A 25,633-nucleotide genomic window follows, 5' to 3' on the forward strand; every position below is an offset into this window, starting at 1 on the left:
CATTCTAAAAAGGGTACATGAAGGAATGGGAATGATGTGAGCCAGGAAATGCAAAGTCATTAAAGAGGGAAAAACCAACTCATGCCATACCATTCCCAGAAATCTTTCCATTCATTTGGGATCATGCAGGAATATCGTCCCTTGTGCAGCACAATCTGTGGGCCCTAAGGCCCTGTGGGGCCAGGATAAAAGGCAGCTGAACTGGTGGCTCTCTCAACCACTTCTGTCACCTCCTCCTCCTTGCGAACCAGGTGAGTTGGAAGCCCCTTTCTTGTCCACCCTCTCCACGACTGCATTGATCTTTCTGTTCCTTGTTCCTGATCCTTGTGTTTCTGGGGGTGTCCTGCAGTGGTTGTGGTGCGGGCAGAGGGAGACCGTGTGTTCTGGGCAGGGGCTGAGGCTGGGCTGAGGTGCTGATTTCCATCCCGGTTAGGCAGGAGCACAGCTGGGCCTGGCTGAGCTCGGAAAGACCGTGCTGGGCTCAGGCAAAGGATGCCCAGGCCGAGCCTGCACAGGCTGGAGCTGCGCAGGCAGCAGGGGCCTTGTCCTGCTGGGGCTGCCTTGCGGGCTGTGTCTCAGGTGTGCGTGTGCTCTGCTTCCTCCCTGCCCTCTGTGCCAGGTGCAGCGCCAGCTCCAGACATGTCCTGCTCTGAGAAGTGCCAGCAGTGCCAGCCCTGCAACCCTTGCTGCCAGCCCTGTGGGCCCTGCCCGCTGGCCAGCAGCTGCACTGAGTGCTGTGTCAGGCAGTGCCAGAGCTCCCACGTTGTCATTCAGCCGCCTGCTGTGCTGGTGACCCTGCCCGGCCCCATCCTCAGCTCCTCCCCACAGAACACCGCCGTGGGATCCTCCACCTCCGCTGCTGTTGGCAGCATCCTCAGCTCCGAGGGAGTGCCCATCAGCTCTGGGGGCTTTGACATCTCCTGCATCACCAACTGCTATGGTGGCAGCAGATGCTGTCGTCCCTGCTAAACATGCTGATGCCAACATCCTCCTGCAAGAACCTCCAAGACCTCAGGACATGCTGCTGGAATGAAGTCAGAACTAAGATATTTATTTAGAGGTTCATACTCTTGTTTCCTTCTTCTGCTCTCATTTCCCTCTTCTTTTCCTTTCCTGTCTCCAACCTTCAAAGTTAGCCCAGTGGGACCTGTTGGCCTCCTTCCCTTGGCAGGTCAGGATGTCACTGGTGCATCTGAGTTGCTGCCTTTGGGTGCCCTCTCTGAGCCTCTGTATTTTCTTCTTTTGACTAAATAAAGTTGTCTGTGCATTCTAACCTTGGCCATTGATTTGTCCTTCCTTCTTTGACAACTCTTCCAGTTTCCTCACTTGCAAAATGGTGGTGGAAGCCCAGCATTGCCATCCCTGCAACTTTCTTGGTGCAGTTTTTTTCAGTTCAATTTTTTCTGTTTCTTTCCTCTTGGAGCTCACAAGGATGTCCCTCTCCGTGAGGATGGTGACGCAGCGTACTAAAGTGACCAGAATGGTTTTGGATGCCCAGCATTGGAACTGAGCAAGATAAGGTTCAACCCTGCTTTGAGCAGGCTGGTTTAGTGGGTGCCCAACTGGTAAAAGCATGAGGACAGGAATAAAATTATCTTGAAGTTGCCTTCCAGCCCAGTCTACTTCTAATGAAATCTGCTTTCCCAAAGGCCTCAGCAGTGTGACAAATGTGCTCAGTGTGGGGCAGGTCTGAGTCCCCTTTGGACACAGCTGGAGCTGACTCAGTCAGACATGGCTGGAGACACTGGGCTCTTCTCACAAAGCCCATTTCTGCTGCCTTAGTTACAAAGTTTTTCCTTGAGAGTAACCACAACACGTGAGGAATCCCTGCTTTGTGGGAAATTGACAGCCATTATTTCCTGACGGAAGGAGGACATGGAATTTTTTCTTCCCAGAGTACTCGTACATGCATAACCTTTCATTTTGCCTTAGCAAACTCCCTTCTATCATGGTTAAAATTGTTCTCGGATTGATATTATCTTCTCTGATCCCCCGAGGAAGGGGATTGATAGAGCAGTTTGTTGGGCACCATCCATCCAGCCAAGGGCCACCAAGCACTGCTGCTAATCCAGCCCAGGGCAAGAATGAGCTGCAGAAGCGAGCATGCACTGCTGATCAAGGGGAGTTGTGTTAGAGGGGAAACAAGAGCATAAAGAATACCTTATGTCCCCTATCCATTCCCAAAATGGGCCAGGAAAACAGGCTGCACGTGAAAACTCATGGGTTGTCAGACAGAGATGTGGGAGAGATGGGCACCTACAGAGGAAGAATGAGAGTGATGCCCTGAGTAACTTAGCAACAATACCCACAAGAATGAAACAAGTTCAGGTCATGAGCCTGCATGGAATGCCACCAGACCATGATCCTTGAGCATTCTGCTTACTCTGACGTCTTTATATCCTGGAAATCCTTGGGCCGCTTATCCTGGCCCTAGAAAGAGTCTTCAGATAGGAACACACAGGGCAAAAGACAGGAAATGCAAAGGCAGAAATGCAGGAAACCAGGACACAGCCCCTACCATTAACTGCAATGGTGCACATTTGACATGAACTGGTCAGAAAATTATGACTTCCACGAAGGTGCCTCTGGGCCTGAGGCAGGGCAGGGCTGCTATAAAAGGCAGCCCAAGTCTCTGCTCTCTCATCCACTTCTCTCACCTCCTCCTCCTCCTCAGGAACCAGGTGAGTGCGAAACCCCTTCTCCTCCTCTTCCTCCTGCTGCTTCAAGAGTAGCACTTGCCTGGCTGGAGGTCTCAGCTCAGAGGGGCTATTGTAGTGCAGGCCACAGAGCTGCTTCTGCTGGGAGAGGGCAGAGGAGAGAAGGTCTTGTGCAGACAGAGAGAGGCTGGGACTTGGCTGAGGTGGCTCCTGGGCATTGAACTGGGTAGTGCAGTGGGGGCCAGGAAGTGCCTGGGCTGCAGGGTGTTTGGGTGCAGTGCTGCTTCTCATGTGTCCTCACTTTGTGCTTCTCCCTGCCCTCTGTGCCAGGTGCACCTGTGACCCCAAGCCATGTCCTGCTGCCAGCCCTGCAACCCTTGCTGCCAGCCCTGCGGCCCCTGCCCGCTGGCCAGCAGCTGCACTGAGTGCTGTGTCAGGCAGTGCCAGAGCTCCAACTTTGTCATTCAGCCGCCTGCTGTGCTGGTGACCCTGCCCGGCCCCATCCTCAGCTCCTCCCCACAGAACACCGCCGTGGGATCCTCCACCTCCGCTGCTGTTGGCAACATCCTCAGCTGTGGCGGAGTGCCCATCAGCTCTGGGGGCTTTGACATCTCCTGCATCACCAACTGCTATGGCAGCAGATGCTGTCCCCCCTGCTAAAGATGCTGCCGACATCCTTGGGCAAAATCATCCACAACCTTGGAATATGGAACTGCACTGAACATGGATCTTTGGAACAATGGATTTGTGCCCTTGGTTTACTGCTGTTTTCCTCCATTCTCTTCTTTTCTCTTCCCTTCTTTTCAGCACCACCCAATGCCAGCCTAGTGGAAACTGCCTCCCTTTGTTTCTCTGCAGGCCAGGCAAATTAACACCCCCACTGCAGGCTGCTGGCTGCTCCTAATGTCTTCTTTCAGCTCCCTCCTTCTCTTCCTTAGACTCAATAAAGTTGTTTTGCATCCAACCCTGGTCCTCTGCTTTCTCCTTCCTTGTGTTGTAACTTTTTCAGTCAGCTCATGGTAAAAGTTATGGGAAGACAAGGTGTTGGCCAGTATTATGCACTTTTTCTATTGCAGCTCCCAAACAAATCCCTGGATTCCCCAAAATACTGATCATAACATGAAGATGATGTCACAGGACTGAGAATGGGGAACAGCATTCCTGGGGATTGTCAAGAACCTCCTCTCTTCAAACACCTCTCTCACATTAGATTTCTGCTCAGCTTTCAACCACATTGGCAGAGCTGAGAGGTTTCACAGGGTCAAGTAAGCATGAGGACAGAACCAAAACCATCCTCCTACCCTTGGAGTCTGCCACTTTTTCTCATTCTGGATGTTTTAGTAGAAAAATTCTCCCATCTGCTAGTCGCAACATCCCAAAAATGGTCAAAAGTTTTTCCCTACTTGACTCATTCTTTTTGACAGTATCATGTTCCCACAGCTTCTGGCTGAGGACAAAGGCCACTGTGGCCACTGGACTTCCCATCCCCACACAGCCACCAGAACTTTGTCACCTCCAAGCCTCCCCATGAGGCAGGAACAAGGACAGTGGGAAACAGCTGAGTGCCCCAAGGCTGCCTGGAGGTGCCATCAAAGGGATGGCCTAGGTTTGGGATTGTCCTTGAGAGATGTGGATGCCGTGACCCTCTCCAGGTTCCTGCAGAGAAGGAACTGGGCCCTGAGTGTGTGTGAGGGGCTGGCACTGCTGGGCAGGGAAGGCCCTACGGGGCGTGCAATGGCTGGGCTGAGAGCTCAGCTCAGGCCCAGCTCTGGACACACACACAGGGGCACTGACACACTGCCAGCCTGCCCAGCTGTGCTCAGAGATGAGCCCAGAGGCACAGAGCCCAGCACACGGGCACAGGCACAGGGCAGGGGGATTGCACACAAGCGCCCTGCCCTGTGTTCAACTGTCCCTGTGCCGGCCAGAGGCTCTCAGGGGTGTTCCCACCAGGGCACAAGCACAGGGATGTGCAGACACTGGCACACACCAGGGCACAGCCACGCTCCCACTCACATTATTGTGGGGGAGGACATGGGGCAGAGGCCTGAGGAAGGGATGTGCCTGAGGAGATGCTGGGAAGCTTCCAGTCAGAGCAGATTCTGGGAACACCAAGCAGGACAGAAGCTCAGACAGCTCAGGTAGTGCTACAGGAGTGTCAAGGATTTTGCAGGATGAGGAGAAATGTGTTTCTTTAAGAAGTCAAGTCATGTAGTGGCAACATTTGGTTTATGAGCAAAAGACTGGAGGGCTGGGAGGAGATGAGGCCCTTCCAGTCAGCAGGGCTTTCAATAATCTGGCAGCATTATAAATCTCCACCAGAGTTCCCTGGGCTGGTTTCACCTGCCTGTCAGAGTCCAGAACATCCCTATAGCTGGGCTAGCTGTCTCGAGATCCTAGGAGGGGTCTCAGAGACCCTAGCAAAAAGGAAAAAACATCTGTAGCTTTAATTTTACCCATAGAAAGCTCCCAAGTCTAAATGAAGGTTTACAAGTCACAAAGGTTTTAGTAGTGTGATATTTTAAACTAACACAGGGTGGAAAAGTAGAATTTTGAGTTTTTTAGAATGTAATTCAGGGGTATAAGGTGGAGGAACATGGGCATGTCTTAGCCTTCTTTCCTTTCTTCTTGTCCTCCATGTCTTGCTGTGATAATGACACTTTTCTAGTGGTTTAAGGTAGGGACACACTGTCCAACATAAATGTTGGGTATTGGTAAAATTGTAAATATAGTATATGTAACTTTTGATATAAAAGGTAAACACCACCCGAGAGGGCACGCAGAATGTTATGGCCTCCTGGCTAGTCAGAGCTCAGCAGGTCAGAGAGAAAATATTTTAGATAAGAGAGGAAATAACCTTGAAAAAGCAGAGCCAGAAGCATTCCAAGACTCCTTTTCAGCTGCGTTCGGGTTTGGGAAGCAAAAACTCTTTACGATCTCTCTGGGGGTCACGCGAACTTCAGGAACCCTGAAAGAGAGAAATCCACACCTGCCATCCTTTGGATCTACTGTGCACTTAGTTCCTGTCTTATGACTACACTGACACATCCTTGCCCCGGGACACCTAGAATCTCACATACAAGCACTCAGAAGAAATAACTGTGAGGTGATGGCAATGATGTAAGGCAGGAAATGCAAAGTCATTAGAGAGGAAAAATCCAAATCATTCTATAGCATTGAAAAAAATCTCTCTGTTCATTTGGATCATGCCGAAAATTTCTCACCTATTTGTCGCAGTATGAACTGTGGGCCCTGAGGCACTGTGGGACCAGGATAAAAGGCAGCTGAACTGGTGGCTCTCTCAACCACTTCTGTCACCTCCTCCTCCTTGTGAACCAGGTGAGTTGGAAGCCCCTTTCTTGTCCACCCTTGCCACGACATTATTGATCATTCTGTTCCTTGTTCCTGCTCCTTGTGCTTCTGGGGGTATTCTGCAGTGGTGGTGGTGGGGGCAGAGGGAGACCGTGTGTTCTGGGCAGGGGATGAGGCTGGGCTGAGGTGCTGATTTCCATCCCGATTAGGCAGGAGCACAGCTGGGCCTGGCTGAGCTCGGAAGGACCGTGCTGGGCTCAGGCAAAGGATGCCCAGGCTGAGCCTGCACAGGCTGGAGCTGCGCAGGCAGCAGGGGCCTTGTCCTGCTGGGGCTGCCTTGCGGGCTGTGTCTCAGGTGTGCGTGTGCTCTGCTTCCTCCCTGCCCTCTGTGCCAGGTGCAGCGCCAGGCTCCAGACATGTCCTGCTCTGAGAAGTGCCAGCAGTGCCAGCCCTGCAACCCTTGCTGCCAGTCCTGTGGCCCCTGCCCGCTGGCCAGCAGCTGCACTGAGTGCTGTGTCAGGCAGTGCCAGAGCTCCCACGTTGTCATTCAGCCGCCTGCTGTGCTGGTGACCCTGCCCGGCCCCATCCTCAGCTCCTCCCCACAGAACACCGCCGTGGGATCCTCCACCTCCGCTGCTGTTGGCAGCATCCTCAGCTCCGAGGGAGTGCCCATCAGCTCTGGGGGCTTTGACATCTCCTGCATCACCAACTGCTATGGTGGCAGCAGATGCTGTCGTCCCTGCTAAAAATGCTGATGCCAACATCCTCCAGCAAGAACCTCCAAGAACTCGGAATATGGTGCTGGAATGACAACAGAATTTTGGGACATCGGATTTAGAGAATTTGTCCATTAGTTCCTTCTCTTCCTCCCATTTCTCTCTTTCCTTACATTTCTGTCACCCCCACTCAATGCCACCTTAGTGGGACCTGTTGCACCCATTCCCTTCTTCCTTTTTTGCAGGCCACGCAGATGGACATCCCCACTGCATCTTAATGGTTTATCCTAATGCTCTCTCTGTGAACTATCTCCTTTTCTTCTTTATACTCAATAAAGTTCTTTTTGCATTGCAACCTGGGCCTCTGATTTCTCCATCATTCTGTGACAACTCTTCCAGTCTCCTCATCAGAAAGGCAGAAATGCAGAGTTGGACTCACTGGTATGGGTTTTCCTTGGAGCTGACAAAGACATCCCTGACAGTGAGAGTGATAAGGCACTGGGACAGAGATATAATTTGTCATTCCTGGAAGTCTTTAAGCAACATTACTCAGGACTTTGAACCACTTGGTTTGTTGGGGCAATTCTTGCCCATGGTTTGTGGGGTGGGTGGAGTTTTGCAAACAAAACAATGTTTCAGTTCCCTTCCATCCCAAGTGTTTCAGCCAACACAGTCAGGCACCTGGAACAACCACAAAAACATAGTGGAAAGACAAAGCGTAAATTTACTGCTTTACCTCACTCCACAGAAGAGGTTGAATAAACACTCAGGCAGGCATGCACATTGTCCTGCTTTAGATCAGTCCCACAGCGGTGCACAGGCAGGAATTTCATCAGCCTAAGGTACAGTCCTTTCTGGCAGGGCTCCTCTTTGCACCAGTCCTGTGATCACCCTGGGCTTTTTGTGATCTCTGAGCTTTGATCTTCCCTCTCCCTAAACAGGAAGCTGAGGAATTTCCATGAGAGGGCCTCCAAGTCTCGCCAAACACCTGCCTTGTCTCTTCACAGAGATTCTACCTCTCCAAAAATACAGAGAAAAAACAGCAGATGCAAACTAATATTATATCTGCACAGGGTGGCCAAGTGGGGCCATTCACATACCCTTCTTTTGCTTCTTCAGAAAGGCATTGTTTTATCTAAAGATGCATCTTTGTGCCAGTTGAACAGTGAGCCAGGACTGTCTGAGGAATGTGTCCAATCTCAATGCAGAGCCACTGCAACCCCTCTGCATGTGTCAGAGATGACCAAGGTGCTGGAGAACCTGTGCCATGAGCGATGATGTGGAGCCTTTTCTCTCTGGAAAGTAAAAGGTTTTGGAGAACTCCATCCAGTTTTCCAGCAGTTTCAGGACTCCAACAAAGAGGATGGAGCCTCTTTCATTCCAGACATTCCCATGGAAAGGGTCAGTCATTTCCCAGGGGTGCAATTGTTGAAAAACACAGTGCTCCGTGGTAGCTCCCCAACAGGGGAAGAATTCCTGTCAGCAAGACTTCTCCACTGTGGCCTTCTCTCGACTGCAGTGGACATTCCTGCCAGGAATCTTTTTGGGTGCAGGCTCCTCATGGGGTCAGAGCTTCCTTCATGATTCATTTACCTGCAAGGAGCCCCATAGTTTTACGTGGGGTCATGAGTTGGAGACAGACACATGACACCACATACTGAGAGAAATCAGCAAACAGCAGCGGTTTATTATGGAAGGTCTTTATGTAGAGGGTTTAAAACTCTGGGTTAAAACAGCTGACTGGTTGAGATCACTCTCTGCTCAGATGTCTGGCCAGTGCTGTGCCTGCATCTAAGCTTGGACAGGGTTGGCTGAGGGTCCCCTGTAGAGGTTTGAATCGAACCCATTGTACCGTGACACCATAGAAGAGCTATCCCCAGTCAGCCCAACTGTGTGCGTGCTGCCAACCCCAACCTATGAAAGCCCGCACTCCTGTGTGTCTGGACAGCAGCTGGACAGAACAGTAAATGTGGGGGAGGTGTCAGAAAAGAGGAAGCTGAGGGCTGTCCCCTAGCATTGCTGGTTCCCTTGTACCTCCTTTCACCCCCCATTTATGTCAAGCTGGGGAACCGTCTTCTTCACCCAGTAGTATTAGAGGAGTATAAAGGAATGTGTTTGTGAGCTTCTAGAGTAAAGGAACAAAGTAAAATCCACTGTAGGGCATCCCAAGCCCTGAGCTCATTGGAAAAGTTGACACAGATGGAAAGAGAAGCAGAGGCCAAGGCTTGGATGCAAAATGACTTTATTGACTCGAAGCATGAAAAAGGAGGTGGTTCCCAGAGAGCACCAGGAGCAGCCACTGAGGGACATTAGCGGTGTCCCTCTGCCTGCCCTCCAGATAGAAAGAAGGAGGAAAGCCTAGAGGTCCAGCTAGGCTGGCATTGAGTGCTGGAGATAGGAAAGGAATGGAAGAGAAAAACCAGAAAATATGAATGAAACAAAAGTCATAAGTCCTACATACAATGTCCCAAAATTCTGACTTCATTCCAGCACCATGCACTGAGGTCTTGGAGGTTCTTGCCTGAGGATGTTGGCATCAGCATTTTTAGCAGGGACGACAACATCTGCTGCCACCATAGCAGTTGGTGATGCAGGAGATGTCAAAGCCCCCAGAGCTGATGGGCACTCCGCCACAGCTGAGGATGTTGCCAACAGCAGCGGAGGTGGAGGATCCCACGGCGGTGTTTTGTGGGGAGGAGCTGAGGATGGGGCCGGGCAGGGTCACCACCACAGCAGGCGGCTGAATGACAACGTGGGAGCTCTGGCACTGCCTGACACAGCACTCAGTGCAGCTGCTGGCCAGCGGGCAGGGGCCACAGGGCTGGCAGCAAGGATCGCAGGGCTGGCAGCAGGACATGGCTCGGGGTCACAGGTGCACCTGGCACAGAGGGCAGGGAGAAGCACAAAGTGAGGACACATGAGAAGTAGCACTGCACCCAAACACCCTGCAGCCCAGGCACCTCCTGGCCCCCACTGCACTGCCCAGGTCAAGGCCCAAGAGGTACCTTAGCAAAGTCCCCAGCCTCTCTCTCCCTTCTCTTCCTGCCCTCTCCCAGCAGAAGCAGCTCCCAGCCTTGGGCTCTTGAAGTAGCAGCAGGAGGAGGAGGAGGAGGAGGAGAAGGGGCTTCCCACTCACCTGGTTACTGAGGAGGAGGAGGTGAGAGAAGTGGATGAGAGAACAGACTTGGGCTGTCTTTTATAGCAGTCCTGCCCTGCCTCAGGCCCAGAGGCACCTCCATGGAAGTCATAATTTTCTGACCAGTTCATGTCAAATGTGCACCATCGCAGTTAATGGTAGGGGCTGTATCTTGGTTTTCTGCATTGCTGCCTTTTCATTTCCTGTCTAATTCTATCTGAATTCCTATTTGAAGACTTTGGTAAGTGCTGGCATGAGAAGCCCAAATATTTCCAGGATATAGATGTGTCAGCTCAGGCAGAAGGCTCAGATGGTGGCATTCCATACGGTCAGTTGATTCGAACCTGTGTCAGAAGCCCTGTGTGTGTTTTTGTACTAGAATTGCCAGGAATGTACATTGCTCTCATTCCTGCATGCACAGGACTGCCATGTGAGGGGACATTATGCATTCTCTTCCTTTTTCTCCCTGACTCTCTCTGACAGTGTCATTGCTGCCCTGACAATTTTCTTATATACTTTTTATTTACATTAGTTAGATGCATGATCATGGGATTATACATGTTCAAACATTCGTGTGAGTTCTTTTACATATTCTGGGAATTCTTTAGCTTTTTTCGCCCCTTGACCCATGATGCAATAGTGTAGATTTGATTTTTGAGAGTCATGGGTGTGATTTCCTCACAATGTATATGCCATTTCCTCACAACGACAACCGGGGAATTATTGATAGCTGCAGGGTCAGTGGCAGGAGTCTTTTTCGCACACTTTCTTTCAATGCTATTTATGTGGTTCCTTCAATGTTATCTGATCATAGACAGCTTTAGCTATTTCCTCAAACCTGGGTTTTCTCACAATTGTCAGCTAGCTACAAAGATAAAAACGTTCTGCAGAAGTTAATATTACATAGTCTCTATTTTATATTTTGTAAAAGCCAAAACTATAATGTATTTATCACACTAATATATATAAACTACACATGGCCAGAGCATTGGCCACAAAACCTGACAAATTATACTATATCCAAAACCAGTTTAAAATTATAACAAATTGTACTACATCAAAAATGTTGTGACTAATAATAATCTGCAAAAGCTAATACATAACAGCAAAAGTCAACAACTATCCAGTTATTTATAATACATCTAATTCTCCAAGATTACATTGTTCCATTAATTTGGCAATAGTAAAATACTGTTCTGTTCTACTGTTCTCACCAGGCATTCAAATATTTGGCCTTGATTTCAGGACCTCATGGCCTCAGGGAGTAGAGGGGAACTCCAGCATCAGCTGGCATCACCACACAGGTAACCCACCCACTGTCTCTCCTCTTGAAGGGTTTGCATTAAAAACAAGCTTCCTGGCAAAGTGGTTTGGCCTTTGGCAGGTGCAGCCTTTTCTCTGCAGAAGCTGCAGCTGCCTGCTCTGACTACTGCCAAGTTCAGCTGCTTGCTATTAGTGTTTCCAGGCAACCTGCAGCCTTCCTTTCCCCAGAAGCTTACATTCCTGGAAAGGCCACCATCTGCATCTGAATCCAGTCCCTAAGCCAGTTCCTTCACTCCTTTTAACCTTGAGCATTTAAGAATCCTAAGTCTTTCCCTCTCCTTAAGTTAAGTTAACAATAAGCTAAAGTGCTACTCCACAGTCTGCTCAACTTTACTGGCAGATGCCGATGCCACCTTCTGCATCACCTCAGCCCTGCATGTCTGGACAGCAGCTGGGTCCTGCCAGATGCTGAAGCACTCTGTGATGTAACTGTCTCATCTGCCTTTGACCATATGTGCTGCTCATGGACCTTAGACTGGGTAATTCAGGGGAGGAGAAGGAAGACATGAGGCTGTGGGCTGGTCCCAGACATTGTTGTTTCCCTTCCCCATTCATGCCACCATTTGGAGCCATCTTTTCCCTGTTTGCCATTGGCTGTGGAGTAGCCAGGGATGTTTGTCATCAATCTCAAAGGAAAAGGCAGAAAGGAAAATCCACTACAGGGACTCCCACACTCTGCCATCCACCTTTTACTCTGAGCACAGTGGAAGAGTTTCCATGGGAAAAAAGGAAGATATGGAGACAAGGCTTGGATGCAAAACAACTTTATTGAGTGTAAAGTGGAAAAGGAGGTGGCTCACAGAGGCCAAGAGGAGCAGCCACTAAGATGCAGTACAACTCGGGCAGGGTGTGCATCTGCCTGCCCTGCAGAGGGAGGGAGGGAAACATGTCCACACTAGACTGGCCTGGGAAGACACAGACAGTGAATAAAAGAGAGGGGAGAGTAGAAGAAGGAAAGAGAAGCCCGCAGCTCTAAATACCATGTCCCAAAGCTCTATCTCTGCCCAGAATCGGGTTCAGAAGTCAGGAGAGGTGCCCAAGGATGCCACCAGGATATTTAGCAGGGACGGCATCTGCTGCCACCATAGCAGTTGGTGATGCAGGAGATGTCAAAGCCCCCAGAGCTGATGGGCACTCCGCCACAGCTGAGGATGTTGCCAACAGCAGCAGAGGTAGAAGATCCCACGGCGGTGTTCTGTGGGTAGGAGCTGAGGATGGGGCCGGGCAGGGTCACCAGCACAGCAGGAGGCTCAATGACAACGTGGGAGCTCTGGCACTGCCTGACACAGCACTCAGTGCAGCTGCTGCCCAGCGGGCAGGGGCCACAGGGCTGGCAGCAAGGGTTGCAGGGCTGGCAGCAGGACATGGCTTGGGGTCACAGGTGCACCTGGCACAGAGTGCAGGGAGAAGCACAAAGTGAGGACACATGAGAAGCAGCACTGCACCCAAACACCCTGCAGCCCAGGTGCCTCCTGGCCCCCACTGCACTGCCCAGGTCAAAGCCCAGGAGCTACCTCAGCCAAGTCCTAACCTCTCTCTGTCTGCACAAGACCTTCTCTCCCCTGCCCTCTCCCAGCAGAAGCAGCTCCCAGCCCTGGGCTACAACAGCTCCTCTCAGCTGAGACCTCCAGGGCTGATCTTGAAGCAGCAGGAGGAGGAGAAGAAGAGGCTTCCCACTCACCTGGTTACTGAGGAGGAGGAGGTGAGAGAAGTGGATGAGAGAACAGAGGCTTTGGCTGTCTTTTATAGCAGTCCTGCCCTGCCTCAGGCCCAGAGGCACCTTCGTGGAAGTCATAATTTTCTGACCAGCTCCTGTCAAATGTGCACCATCGCAGTTAATGGTAGGGGCTGTGTCCTTGTTTTCTGCCTTTCTGCCTTTTCACTTCCTGGCACACGCCATATTCTTTACCCCTTGAGGGCTTTTGTAATAGCTGGGAGGACAAGCCCATACTTCCGGGACATAAATATATCAGCACCTGCAGTATGCTCAGATCAAGGGCTGTTGGCATTCCATGTGGTCAGCTGATGTCAACCTGTCTCATTCTTGTGGGTTTGTTTGTGTAAGAGTTGCTAGGAAATGGGCACCACTTTTGTGCTTTTTGCCCAAGGAATGCCATGTGATGGGACATGCTGTGTCAACAGAGACTCCAGGTGCTGACTTCTTCCTATCCTCCTATGAGCGCACATATTTTTGAGTTGTTCCAGGCAGACTACTGAATTGAAGTCCCTGAATGGATCCTCTTATGCTGGAGTGTTGCTGGTGAGTGGGATGCCACACATGTTCCTCCTCTCCAGACCAATGCTACATGCACTTGTAGAGCTCATCTCCCTGGTGCTGAGTGAGGAAGTGCTTGCATCTCACAGAAATGGCTGTTGAACTGAATGGACTGTGACCTGTGTTGTGCTCTGTTGTGAGATGTAGAACAGACTGTCTTGTGTGGTACAGGGGAAGTCAAACATCTTTGAGTCAAACTCCTTTCATGTTCAAGGACCTGGACCTGATAAAAATTGCATGTCTAGCAACTGTGTCTGGAAAGGTAGGAAAGTGTGATATTTTTTTAGGCTAAATGCCGAAATCCTGCTGCTTTTTCATGATTGGTTCTGTTGAAGTTGATCTTTGCCCAAAAAATAACTGTTGTGTTCTGACTGCAACCCCTTATTCTCTATCCTGCTGTGCTGCTTAAACATGGAGGAAATAGAAGAGAACCAGGGATGAGGAAGAGCAATTGCATCACTGAAAAAGAGTTGGAGATGGAGTGAAGTTATTTTAGTGAGTTTTTTGCATAGTCTTGCTTTGTTTTGTTTGTAAAGTGTACAATGAATGTTCCCCAAATCAAGCCTTGTTTTTTCTGTTGGTAGTTGGTAAGAAATCCCTCTGTCTTTATCTCAACACACAGCATTTTCTCCTTACTTTTTTTCTGAGAGGGAAATACCTCTTTCTCTCAGAGAAGACAGATACTGCTCTTCCAGCATGGCCTTGCAGTGGCCCATGCAGCCCCAGATTTTAATTGCACACATTTTCAGGACTAAGGCATCTTGCAAACAGCACATTCCCAACTCTCATCACACAGAGCACCTCTGGAAGAATAGTTATTCACACGGGCTGGCAAGATGACATGGACAAGCCACCATCTGTACCTGCCATGGTCCTGGAAAGAGAACAGCAATCAGAACAACCCTTGCTCCCTCACTGCAATTGCAATCCCATCCTGGGACAGTTCCATGGCAGAAGCTCTTTCCTGCACCATTTCCACTTCCCTGAGGCAATAATCTCTGCCCCTCACAGCAAGAGGATCTTTTGCCCATCTCTGGGTGCATGGGGAAAATTGGGATGCCAGAGGAGAACTGAGGCCCCTTCCTGCAGAGCTCAGCCTTGCACCAAAGGGTGCAAGGTCCTCCTGCCTGGAGAATTCTGCTTTGCATCTATCCCTCTCTCCCACCTCTCCTGAAGTGTGGAGCTCACAGGGAACACCCTTTAGTGCTCAAGCCTCAGAAATGTGGGACTACAAAGACAGTTGAGATCTTCTGAAAGGCCTGTCTGGGAAACATACAGAGTGGACTGGCCAGAAGAGAGGCTCAGTGAGGGATAGATGGCTGGGAGAAGAAAAAAAATAGAGTTAAGTTGGGGAACATTTATTTAAGACACTGACAATGAAAAAATAAAACAGGATATTGAGAAACAGCAGAAAAGAAAAAGAAAACACAACCCCTCTCCTCCCAAAACAAATCTCAAATTAACTTCAGTGTCCTTGCCCATGGCAGGGAGGGTTTGGACTAGAAGATGGTTAAGGTCCCTTCCCACCCTTAACGTTCTATGATTCTATGATTCAGTTCATCCACACTGCTTTCTTAAATATTCAACTTCCATCCTTCATTAATGAATCTTCTATTTCCTCCAGTCCTCCATGGCACTGTGGGCTGTGGAATGGGGGAGTTTTGGTCAGTGTACAACTGTTCTTTTCTGCCTCCTTACATTTTTCTCTGTTCCAGGATGAGCCTTTCCTATAGGCTGCAGTCCTTCAAGGTTGGCATGGATACCAATACAGGAGAACTCTACTTTGCCACTACGGCTATGCCACATTTTTGTATGAACAAAACCATAGAAATTACACAGCTTTACATTACGTGCCTGCATGGGATGATACTAGCCCTGGACATGAGCATTCTGCCTGTTTTTATGATTCCATAAATTCCTGGGCCTGTCATCTCAGAACTTACAGAAGAATTCATATAGGAAAGCAAGTGGTATGTGCCAGGAAATGAATGGAGGCATTGTAGGAAACTAGGACACATCCGCTACCATTAGATGGGATGGTTCATATTTGACATAAGCTGGTCAGAAAATTATGACTTCCACAAAGGAGCCTCTGGGCATGAGACAGGACAGCATGGCTATAAAAGGCAGCCCAAGTCTCTGCTCTCTCATCCACTTCTCTCACGTTCTCCTCCTCCTCAGGAACCAGGTGAGTGCGAAGCCTCTTCTTCTCCTCCTCCTGCTGCTACTTCAAGAGCAGCTCTTGCCTGGCTGGAAATCTCAGCTGAGAGGAGCTGTTGTAGCCCAGGCCACAGAGCTGCTTCTGCTGGGAGAGGGCAGGGGAGAGAAGGCAGTAAGAGGCTGGGATTTAGCTGAGGTAGCTCCTGGACTTTGAGCTGGGCAGTGCAGTGGGGGCCAGGAGGTGCCTGGGCTGCAGGGTGTTTGGATGCAGTGCTGCTTCTCATGTGTCTTCACTTTGTGCTTCCGCCTGCCCTCTGTGCCAGGTGCACCTGTGACCCCAAGCCATGTCCTGCTGCCAGCCCTGCAACCCTTGCTGCCAGCCCTGCGGCCCCTGCCCGCTGGGCAGCAGCTGCACTGAGTGCTGTGTCAGGCAGTGCCAGAGCTCCCACGTTGTCATTGAGCCTCCTGCTGTGCTGGTGACCCTGCCCGGACCCATCCTCAGCTCCTACCCACAAAACACCGCCGTGGGATCTTCTACCTCTGCCGCTGTTGGCAACATCCTCAGCTGTGGTGGAGTGCCCATCAGCTCTGGGGGCTTTGACATCTCCTGCATCACCAACTGCTATGGTGGCAGCAGATGCCGTCCCTGCTAAATCTGCTGGCAAAGTCCTTGGGCATGAACCTCCAAGACCTGAGAACATAGTTCTGGGCAGAAGATAGAGCTTTGGGACATTGTATTTACATCTTCAAGCCATTATTCCCTTCTACTTTCTTCTCTGTTTGCTTTCCATGTCTCCCCAGACCAGTCTAGTGGAGACATGTTGCCCCGCTGTCCTCTGCCGGGTGGGCAGATGCTCACTCTGCATGAGCTCCACTGCATCTTAGTGGCTGCTGGTGGTGCTCTCTGTGAACCCCCTTTTCTTCTTTCAACTCAATAAAATTGTTTTGCATCCAAACCTTGTCCTCCTAGTTCTCATTCTTTCCATGGGAACTCTTCCAGACTGCTCAGGATACAAGTTGGAGAAGCAGAGGGTGGAAGTCCCTGCAGTGAATTTTACTTTGTTCCCTTTTGCCTTGGAGCTGAAAAAAACGTACCTGGGTACTGCACAGTCAATGGCCATCAGGAACAGCAAGGCTCTAAAGGGCAGCAGCAGTGGGTTGGTGTGTGAATTGATACATCCAAGTCACCAAACCACAGCTGAAATGCAAGGAGAATATTTATTTAATTAACTCAAGAGTCCCAAGGCATTGCCAGGCTGCAGAGACACATAAGAGAAGAACAGTGGCACTATTAAGGTCAGTCCAATCCTGGTGGGTCACTGACTGTCACAATAGCTCAAGGGGCCTCATGCACATGCAGTTTATCACAATGCTGTGCTTTTATGACCTTTGAGTTTTTTGATCTCTCACTCTCTCACCAGGGGGCTCAAGATTGTCTGTGAGAGATACCTCTTGTGAAAAATGCATATTAAATGATTGGCTCTTCACAAATATTAAATTGAATACTGTATGTGTTATGTTGGAAAGTTACATTGTATTGATTTCTTTGTAATAATACTGTACTAATCTTTTTTAAGTAGTATGGTAGATATAGTTTTAGGTTATAACATAATGTTAGAATAGAAACTATACAATGTAAGATATTTTTTAACTAGCTCAAGAAACAGAATGGATAATCAAGAAATTGTTTGCACAGAGCTAACAGCAGCAAGACATCTAAATCCCCAAGAAAAGAGTTACTGCCTCCTAACCAGAAAAGAGAAATATCCTTCCACGTCCTCTCCAACTTTAATGAGCCACCAGGATTAAGGGGAAGAAGTTGACAATAACCAAAGAACACCCTTTGTTTGAAAAGAATTTATGCATCATGCATGAGATATATGAATATGCAACAGGTTACTGCTTTTAAGGGTTAATCCTTTGTTAGTGTGGGTGGTTTCAGGGCTACATTGCCCTAGGAAGGCACCCAGATAGTCCATATTTCTTTGTTTTTTTTATTGTCCTTTATTGTCCAAACTCTGATTGTTCAAATTCTTATTACTCTATTTTTATAACCATTTTATTACTATTAAACTTTTAAAATTTTAAAACAGATGATTGGTGTTTTTCACACCTCTTAAGGTTCTGATAGCTTTTATATTATCTCTCAGAAGAGAGACAGGATAATCAGCAGTAAATATGTGAAGTTTCCCATGTGGATGTTCTCAGCCTTCTGTTATGGTTTGACACTGGCACAATGCCAGTGCCCCCATGAAAATGCAATCTCTCAATTGAATGCTGTGAAATGCAATCAAGAACAGAGTAAAGCAGGCCTAAGCTTAATAACAGGAAAAAACTTTATTAAGCTACTACTATAAAAGAAAAAAAGAAAGGGGAAAAAACCACACATAAAGATCAAAATGAAAACCTTGCAAAGCATTCCTACTCCCACCACCCAGCTCCAACAAACTACAACGAGACACAACCTGGACCCCAATCAGGTTTCCACCCTCCAGACAATCGATACTCAGTCCATCGAGGGAACAGAGGAGTCCCTCCTGTGCCACAGACCCCCGCAAGAAACACAGCTGCCACATCCTGTGTTTCCATGTCACACATGGCACTGCCCGGAGAAAAAATTTGCCTTGGTGACCCTTCCCCTTTCTATGCACAATGCTCTCACCACCAATGCATGGATGGACAGACTGCTTTTAGGATTTTTCCTTTCAAGGATGCCCTGCCAAGAGGGGAAAAAACAACAGTTCAGTTTTTCATTTTTTGGGACTACAGTACCCCCCCATTTTCCCCCTGGGGCCGAGAGTCTAAGAACAGAGATCTTCTTTTCTCTTTCTTTGAGGACAGGGGGCACCACCACAAATCTCCCTAACTTTTTTCTGTTCACTCCACTTCTGTCTTTTCCCAGCTGAAGCAGGCCTCTTGGCTCACCAGCATCCTCCTAAAATACAGTCTCTCTTGGAGGAGAAAAATTGGTTCAGTTTGTGGCCAAAAAGGAAAAAGTCTAGCCAAAAAGCCACTCCTCATCTCCTCCCACCTAGAATTTCTCCTTATAACATCCCAGGGTCTAAGCTGTCTCTCTTCCTCTCTTTCAAACTGAGGAGGGGAAAAATTTCACAAAGCTTTCATTTCTCAGGAAGGGTTAAAAGTCCCGACTCCCTGGCTGGCTCTCTGCCCGGATTTTCTGTCTCCTACAGGCAGCTGGGCACTTTGCAGCCCCCCTTGCTCTTCTCCTTCCCCGCGGTGAACTGCTGACAAACTGCCGCTATGTCTTGAGAGAGAGAGAGAGAGAGAGAGAGAGAGAGAGAGACTCTGGGCGGAGAATTGAGATATCCCAGATTTCTCCACCCTTCCATCTGCAGGGGGTTCCAGTCCCTCCACCCTTGGGCCTACCTGAGTCAGGCTATGGGCCTTCCCCTCCCCCACCCAGCCATGGGCCGGGCAGGGGAGAGCACAGCACTGCACCCTGACCGGAACCAAAGAGAGCGAGTTCTCCTGGGAATTCTATTTTTAACCCCTCTGTGTTCTCAGAGGCGTGTCCACCTTTAATTGGTCAATATCCAAATTGACCTCTTCCTTCCGAGAAAATTCTTTTTCCATGTCAAACCATGGCACCTTCCCACCTACAAGGTCACTTTATGCAAATGTATCATCCTCCTCTCCAAGTCTTTTAGTTTCAAACTTTTCTTCCCAACAGCTGGGAAACAGCAATGTATGGAAACAGCCCACAGCCTCATCCCTACCTTCTCCTCCCCTCTATTACCCAGTCTAGGGTCCACAGCCTGCAGACAGCAGCACAGGCAGATGAGACACACATCTCATGGGGGCCCTCAGCTCATGCAGTGCCCATCTCTGTACTAAGATGAAATGCTGAGATATTTCTGAAGTTAGAATTGGTAACAGCCATACTCAGGATATTAAGTCAATTATTTTAAAAAATTATTTTAGGTGAGTTTGTGCAGAAGACTTAAGGCTTCACTATTAATCACATTTCTGCCCTGTATGGATAGATGTAATCTGTCCATCAGTGCCTTCCCAACTGAAGCCTTTGACCAAACCTGTGCCCAAGGGGCACTGCAAGACAAAGGAAGATGGACCCTGGTGAAGACAGGGTCTGCCATGGACCAACCACAGATCACAGAGTCATTGAAGGGTTTAGGTTAGACAATTTTGTCCCACCCTGCTGCCATGGGCAGGGACACACCTTCCACCCACTGTCACCAAAAACCAGGAAATAAACTCTCCAACCAATTTCCTGTGTCAGAAAGCTGACGTTACTTTATTAGCAGAGCTGGATGCACGGGGATGTTTCCTCTAAGCATGCCCACTAACCTAGCAAACCAGGTTATAGTCCAAAAACTAATATATATTCATCACTTTTTGGAATACATTTGCATATGGTAATTATGTCCATGGACTTGTTTGGATATGGTCACAGATCTTCTGACGAATCTTTTCTTTTTCAGAGTATCCCAAATATGTGGTCAGGTCATAATGTACTTCTCTCATCATTCTTCACTCTGACAAACAATCCTTGTTCTTATGTTGGGGTTTAGGATTTTTCCTTATGTTTCTATCTCTCATGGGATTTTCTCACATCTGTTGCCAAGAAACTATAACAACAGATACTTATGATAGAGAAAAGAAATGCCATAGGAAGGGTGTGGTCAGCTACTCTCTCAACTGGGGCATTTTTCTTGGAAGGGCAGAGATACTGCCAGATTTTGGCTGGGTTAAAGGGAGCTGGGTGCAGCTTCTAGCTTTCTTGCTCTCTCGGCATTTGGAGGAAAGCAGGCTGCGGTCACTGTGAGGGGAGTTCACCAGAACTGTGAGGCTCCATCTCCTGCTGACTTCTCCTACCAAGACTGAAGCTCTGCTTGTGGGGGTGGCCATTGCACTGGGACCTTATTAACACTCCATATCACTAGAGTGGGACTTTTTCCACCATCGGCTCACATGCCTCAGACAAAACTTCAGGACCCTGGGCCCTTTCCTTCTTCAGGAAAGCCTCCCCTGGCCCAGTTTAGGCTGCTGCTGCTGAATTTCTGCTGCTTCTTGCTTGCTGCCCAGGGTGAGCCCTCCCTGCCATTCCAGCTGCCGTTCCAAGGTTCCTGCTGCAGCCCATTTTGCCATCCAGCCCATCCGCCATTGTCGTGTGAGAGAGGCGGCCACGCCACGCCACAGCGCCCCCTGCAGCCCCGGGGCAATCATCGCACCCACCGTGACCAGCCATGAGCCAGCAGCGCCCCTGCTGGCTGTGTCCGGAACTGCACCCAAGGGGAAAGTGCCTGCGGCCGTGAGAGGCCGGGACTGGGTGTCTGCTTCTGTTCGCTGCTGCTGCTGCTGCTGCTGCTGTTTGCCTTGTTATACACACACATACTGGCAAAGGACTGCTATTCCTTTCCCATACCTTTGCCTGAAAGCCACTTAATTTCAAAGTTAATGTAATTCGGAGAGAAGGGGGTCATATTCTCCATTCCAAGGGAGGTTCCCATATTCCTTAGCAGACACCTATCTTCCAAACTAAGACATCACAAAACTAAGATACTGGTTAGTACATATTAATCACTGATATATGTAAATAAGGAAGCATTAACTGACAAAAGACTTATTAGTCACAGATGTAGGGAGTTAACAGAAGGTCACATTAATCTCTGGTATGTATACTAGGCAAATACCTGCTTCTACAAAACTAAGCATTAACCATGAATATAGAGATCATACACTATGTGCTGAAGTCAAAAGAATTTTCCAGCATCTTCCCCCACAGATGTGAAGACTTGAAGAAATAGAACATGTTCAGTAACAAATCCCCCCTTTGAGACTTTAATATAATTTCTTTAAAGTGTCATATGCAGTTATTTTATTGACCAAGTCTGCACAGCAGTAAGCACTGAATTAAAGTGATTACAGTCATGAGTACCACATCACATTATGATAAGCGCAAGAGATTGTTTTAACCATCCTAAGTTTCAGGAGTGTTGCCATGAAGCCAGCCAAGAGAAATCTATTTTTTTCTGTCTCTGTAGCACTTGTGGCTGGTTTCTTTAGTTGTTTCTTTCTTTTCTATTAGTCAGGAGTTATTGGAAAGGTTGAACCAACACATGCCTTTAAATTCTTCACATCCCTGATTATATCTCAACACCAAATAGTCAATTGCTGCTCAATTTTCAAGGACAATTTCTCTGACTTGTGTCATTTCTGTACTTAGGGCTGTTAACACTTGTGAAGTGTAATTTATATCTTTAACTAAAGCACACATGGTTCTCTTCATGGTGTGCTAGTTCACAGCTGCCTCTACTCCAGGTGTTCAAAAGGCAGCACCAACAAGTTCACTCTCACTATATAGGGTAACTTGGGAATCACAAGGTCTCCTCTGTCAACTGATAAGCTGAACAGTTTTCTCTTTTGTGCTTCACATACTCTTGGTGAAAGAGTAGAGAAGTTAATCTACCAATGGCACTGGGTATTGGCCAGAACATATGAGTAGGCCAGTCAGCCACACAGCAAAACCATCCTATAGGTAACTTTTTGGGCTCCCAGGCGTAAGGAATTTGTTCTGTGCTATTACATTTTAAGGGAAGTTGTAGCTCTGTTAGATGTTAACACTTAGAGGAGCAATTAAAAAATGTTACACATTGCTTTTCTCTGCACAGCCTGATCGTGGCAAGCACTGATCCCAACTTGTGAATCACCTCAAGGCCTGCACATCTGGACAGCAGCTGGGTCCTGCCAGTACTGAAGGATTACACAAATGTCGTAAGGGTGTCATGTCTTTTACCACATGTGCTGCTCTTGGACCAGGTAATGAAGAGAAGAAGGAAGGGATGAGGTTGTGGGCTGTTACCCCCGAAATGATTGTTTCTCATATTCACTGCTGCCATTCTTTGCATCCAGGATCTCCCCGATGACCATTGGCTGCAGAGTAGCTGGGGATGTCTTCATCATCTGCAAGGGATCAAAAAGCCAGATCTGCTACAGGGACTCCCACTTACAGCTTCTCCACCTTTTTTCCTGAGCAGAATGAAAGTGTTGCCACAGAACGAAGAATTAAAAAGAGTCCCAGGCAGGGATGCGCAAAAAATCTGGTGAGTCTAAGGAAGAAAAAGAGGTGGCTCACAGAAGGAACCAGGAGCAGACACTAAGATGCAGTGGAGGTCCTGTGGGGTATCCATCTGCGTCTCAGGCTGAGGGAGAGAGGGCAACATATCCCCTCTAGACTGGCCTGGAGAGACACAGACAGCACGTGGAAAGAAGGAGACAACACTCCAAACCTGTGTCATTTCCCCTCACGTTGCAGTTCTTGTGCATGTGACCAAGAAGAACCAGACCAGAGTCCTTTTCCTGACAACTTTGCCACAAACAAACCACTCAGAAATTACACAAGAGAACATCACCTGCCCACAAAGGATGCTGCTGGCACTTCATCAGAGACTTCTGCCTGTGCTGACGTCTTTCTGCCCCGGAAATCCTTGAGCTTATCCTGCCGGCACTTACAGAAGTAGCCTTTCATATAGGAAAACAAGCAAAATTACCAGGAAATGAAAAGGACACAGTGCAGGAAACCAGGACACATCCCCTACCATTAACTGGGATGGTACATATTTTACCTGAGCTGGTCACAAAATTATTTCTTCCACAAAGGAGACTCTGGGCCTGAGGCAGGGCAGGACTGCTATAAAAGACAGCCCAAGTCTCTGTTCTCCCATCCACTTCTCTCACCTCCTCCTCCTCAGGAACCAGGTGAGTGGGAAGCCTCTTCTCCTCCTCCTCCTGCTGCTCCAAGAGCAGCCCTTGCCTGGCTGGAGGTCTCAGCTGAGAGGGGCTGTCTTAGCACAGGGCTGGGAGCTGTTTCTGCTGGGAGAGGGCAGGGGAGAGAAGGTCTTGTGCAGATCAAGTAAGGCTGGGACTTAGCTAAGGCGGCTCCTGGGCTTTGAGCTGGGCAGCGCAATGGGGGCCAGGAGGTGCCTGGGCTGCAGGGTGTTTGGGTGCAGTGCTGCTTCTCATGTGTCCTCACTTTGTGCTTCTGCCTGCCCTCTGTGCCAGGTGCACCTGTGATCCCGAGCCATGTCCTGCTGCCAGCCCTGCGACCCTTGCTGCCAGCCCTGCGGCCCCTGCCCGCTGGCCAACAGCTGCAATGAGTGCTGTGTCAGGCAGTGCCAGAGCTCCCACGTTGTCATTGAGCCTCCTGCTGTGCTGGTGACCCTGCCCGGCCCCATCCTCAGCTCCTACCCACAGAACACCGCCGTGGGATCTTCTACCTCTGCTGCTGTTGGCAACATCCTCAGCTGTGGCGGAGTGCCCATCAGTTCTGGGGGCTTTGACATCTCCTGCATCACCAACTGCTATGGTGGCAGCAGATGCCGTCCCTGCTAAATCTGCTGGCAATGTCTTCAGGCAATGGCATCCAAGCCTTCAGAACCTTGTTCTGAGCAGAGATAGAGCTTTGGGACATTGTAGTTGGAGCTGTGGACTATTGCATCCTTGTTCTAGTCTCCTTTCCTTTTCTGTCCCTCTCTCCCCAAGGCTAATATGGACTTCTTGTCTTCCCTTCCTCTGTGGAGCAGTGCCAAGAACAGCACATGGGAACTCCATCTTACTACCTGCTCCTGGTGCTCTCTGTGAGCTTTCTCCATTTCTCCTTTAAACTTATTAAAATTGTGTTGCATTCAAGCCTTGACCTCTGAGTCTTCTATTGTTCTGGGTCAAATCCTCCAGTCTGCTCAGGAAAAAGGTGGAGACAACAAAGTGTGGGGCTCATTGCAGCGGACTTTACTTTGCGCCCTTTTCCCTTGGAGCTGATGAAGAACATCCCTGGCTACTCAGCAGCCAAAGGCCATCATGGAGACTTTGGCTCCAAAGGAGTGGCAAGGGGAAACAACAACTGGGGACAGCCCACAACTCATCTCCTCCTATCCTTCCTTCATTGCCTGGCCTAGGGTCTGTGGCCAGCACACCTGGGAACAAGGAGATGAGATCCAAACCTCACACAGGCCCTCAGCACTTGGCATGGCCCTGCTGCTGCCCAGACCCGCAGGGCTGAGGGGATTCACAAGTAAGAATGGGTAACACACTCAGTCTCGGCAGTGGAGTCTCCATTGCTGTGATCCCAACCCCTCCAAAAGGATCTAGTGTTTTGTTCCAGGTGTCCATCTTCCTTTTGTAAATGACTTGTGGTTTCACTCCTTATGCCAACATGTAGGAATGTTTTCACATGTACTTGAAATTTCTGGTTAATCTTTGGCCTTTGGCCACAGGTCAATGCACCAACTATCTTTCCCTGGGTATCCATGTTCTCTTGGGTGCAAAAAATGAACTTCTGAAGGCATTGCTGGGCTCCAAATACCAGCTCATGTTCACAGGTCTCTCTGATGCATGCGACATTCCACACGTGCTCCTCCTGCCTGGATATCAAGGCAGTGACAGAGCCTTTGTCCATGTCACAGGATGCCAACACACCTTGCTCTGTCCCAAAGCCAAGGCTTCATCTGCTCCTCATGAGACCTGCTGCCCAAGCATTAGTCTCAGTTGCCAGAACCAACCCATCTCCAGTTCCACTTCACTGTGTCTTTGACCCGCACCAGCAACCCCTTCACATGGCTCCATTACAAAACCTTCTGCCCTCTCAAATAATCCTTACAGCCAAACTGGGGAGATACAAGCTGAAGAAGTGGAGTTTAAGGTGGCTGAAAATTCCACTAAATGTCCTGGCTCAGAGGATTCTTACCAGAGCTAAATACTGAATCTCCCACTTTGATCCACTAAATCTGCGTTACCAGAATATCTTGAGTTTTCCAGAAACAAAGGACAAAATTCAGACAAAAGAATACAAAAGGAAATGCCACTGTCTTGAGAGCTGATTAGAATCTTCCTGTTTACCATCTCCTGTGCCAGTAAAAATAAACAAAGCAACAAAACTAGAAAAGCTCCCTAATTAACCACATGGGAAGGATTTGCCTTCCAATTCCTAATGAGTGGTGAGAAACATTCCACACTTCATTAGGGGCAGGGCCATGTGATGCCTTTAGGGGGATCACATGTTTTAAAGTCATTGCAAATA

General features: G+C 48.9%; 2 protein-coding genes and 5 pseudogenes across 3 annotated transcripts; 5 read left to right on the forward strand and 2 right to left on the reverse strand.

Annotated features, from left to right (window-relative positions):
* Positions 1-514: 514 nt before the first annotated feature.
* On the forward strand, positions 515-975 carry LOC146765213 (feather keratin Cos2-2-like). Its single transcript, XM_085562028.1, has one exon. It carries the CDS (start codon positions 640-642, stop codon positions 967-969), a length of 330 nt encoding a protein of 109 aa, XP_085418154.1. The 5' UTR covers positions 515-639; the 3' UTR covers positions 970-975.
* Positions 976-2,987: 2,012 nt separating this feature from the next.
* LOC146765214 (feather keratin Cos1-2 pseudogene) lies at positions 2,988-4,901 on the forward strand (annotated as a pseudogene).
* Positions 4,902-4,912: 11 nt separating this feature from the next.
* On the forward strand, positions 4,913-8,528 carry LOC146765215 (feather keratin Cos2-2-like). Its single transcript, XM_085562027.1, has one exon. It carries the CDS (start codon positions 6,386-6,388, stop codon positions 6,713-6,715), a length of 330 nt encoding a protein of 109 aa, XP_085418153.1. The 5' UTR covers positions 4,913-6,385; the 3' UTR covers positions 6,716-8,528.
* A 702-nt stretch (positions 8,529-9,230) lies between these two features.
* Positions 9,231-9,960, reverse strand: LOC146765216 (feather keratin Cos2-2 pseudogene; annotated as a pseudogene). The gene is made up of 2 exons (XR_014950229.1): positions 9,822-9,960; positions 9,231-9,563 (listed from the first exon to the last, which is right to left on the reverse strand). The product of XR_014950229.1 is annotated as a feather keratin Cos2-2 pseudogene (transcript).
* Positions 9,961-11,892: 1,932 nt separating this feature from the next.
* On the reverse strand, positions 11,893-13,273 carry LOC146765217 (feather keratin Cos2-2 pseudogene; annotated as a pseudogene).
* A 1,784-nt stretch (positions 13,274-15,057) lies between these two features.
* On the forward strand, positions 15,058-16,387 carry LOC146765218 (feather keratin Cos2-2 pseudogene; annotated as a pseudogene).
* Positions 16,388-22,818: 6,431 nt separating this feature from the next.
* Positions 22,819-23,949, forward strand: LOC144247459 (feather keratin Cos2-2 pseudogene; annotated as a pseudogene).
* Positions 23,950-25,633: the final 1,684 nt, after the last annotated feature.

Source organism: Lonchura striata, chromosome 27 (genome assembly GCF_050655825.1).
Source record: "Lonchura striata isolate lonStrDom1 chromosome 27, ASM5065582v1, whole genome shotgun sequence".
NCBI classification, from domain to species: Eukaryota; Metazoa; Chordata; class Aves; order Passeriformes; family Estrildidae; genus Lonchura; species Lonchura striata.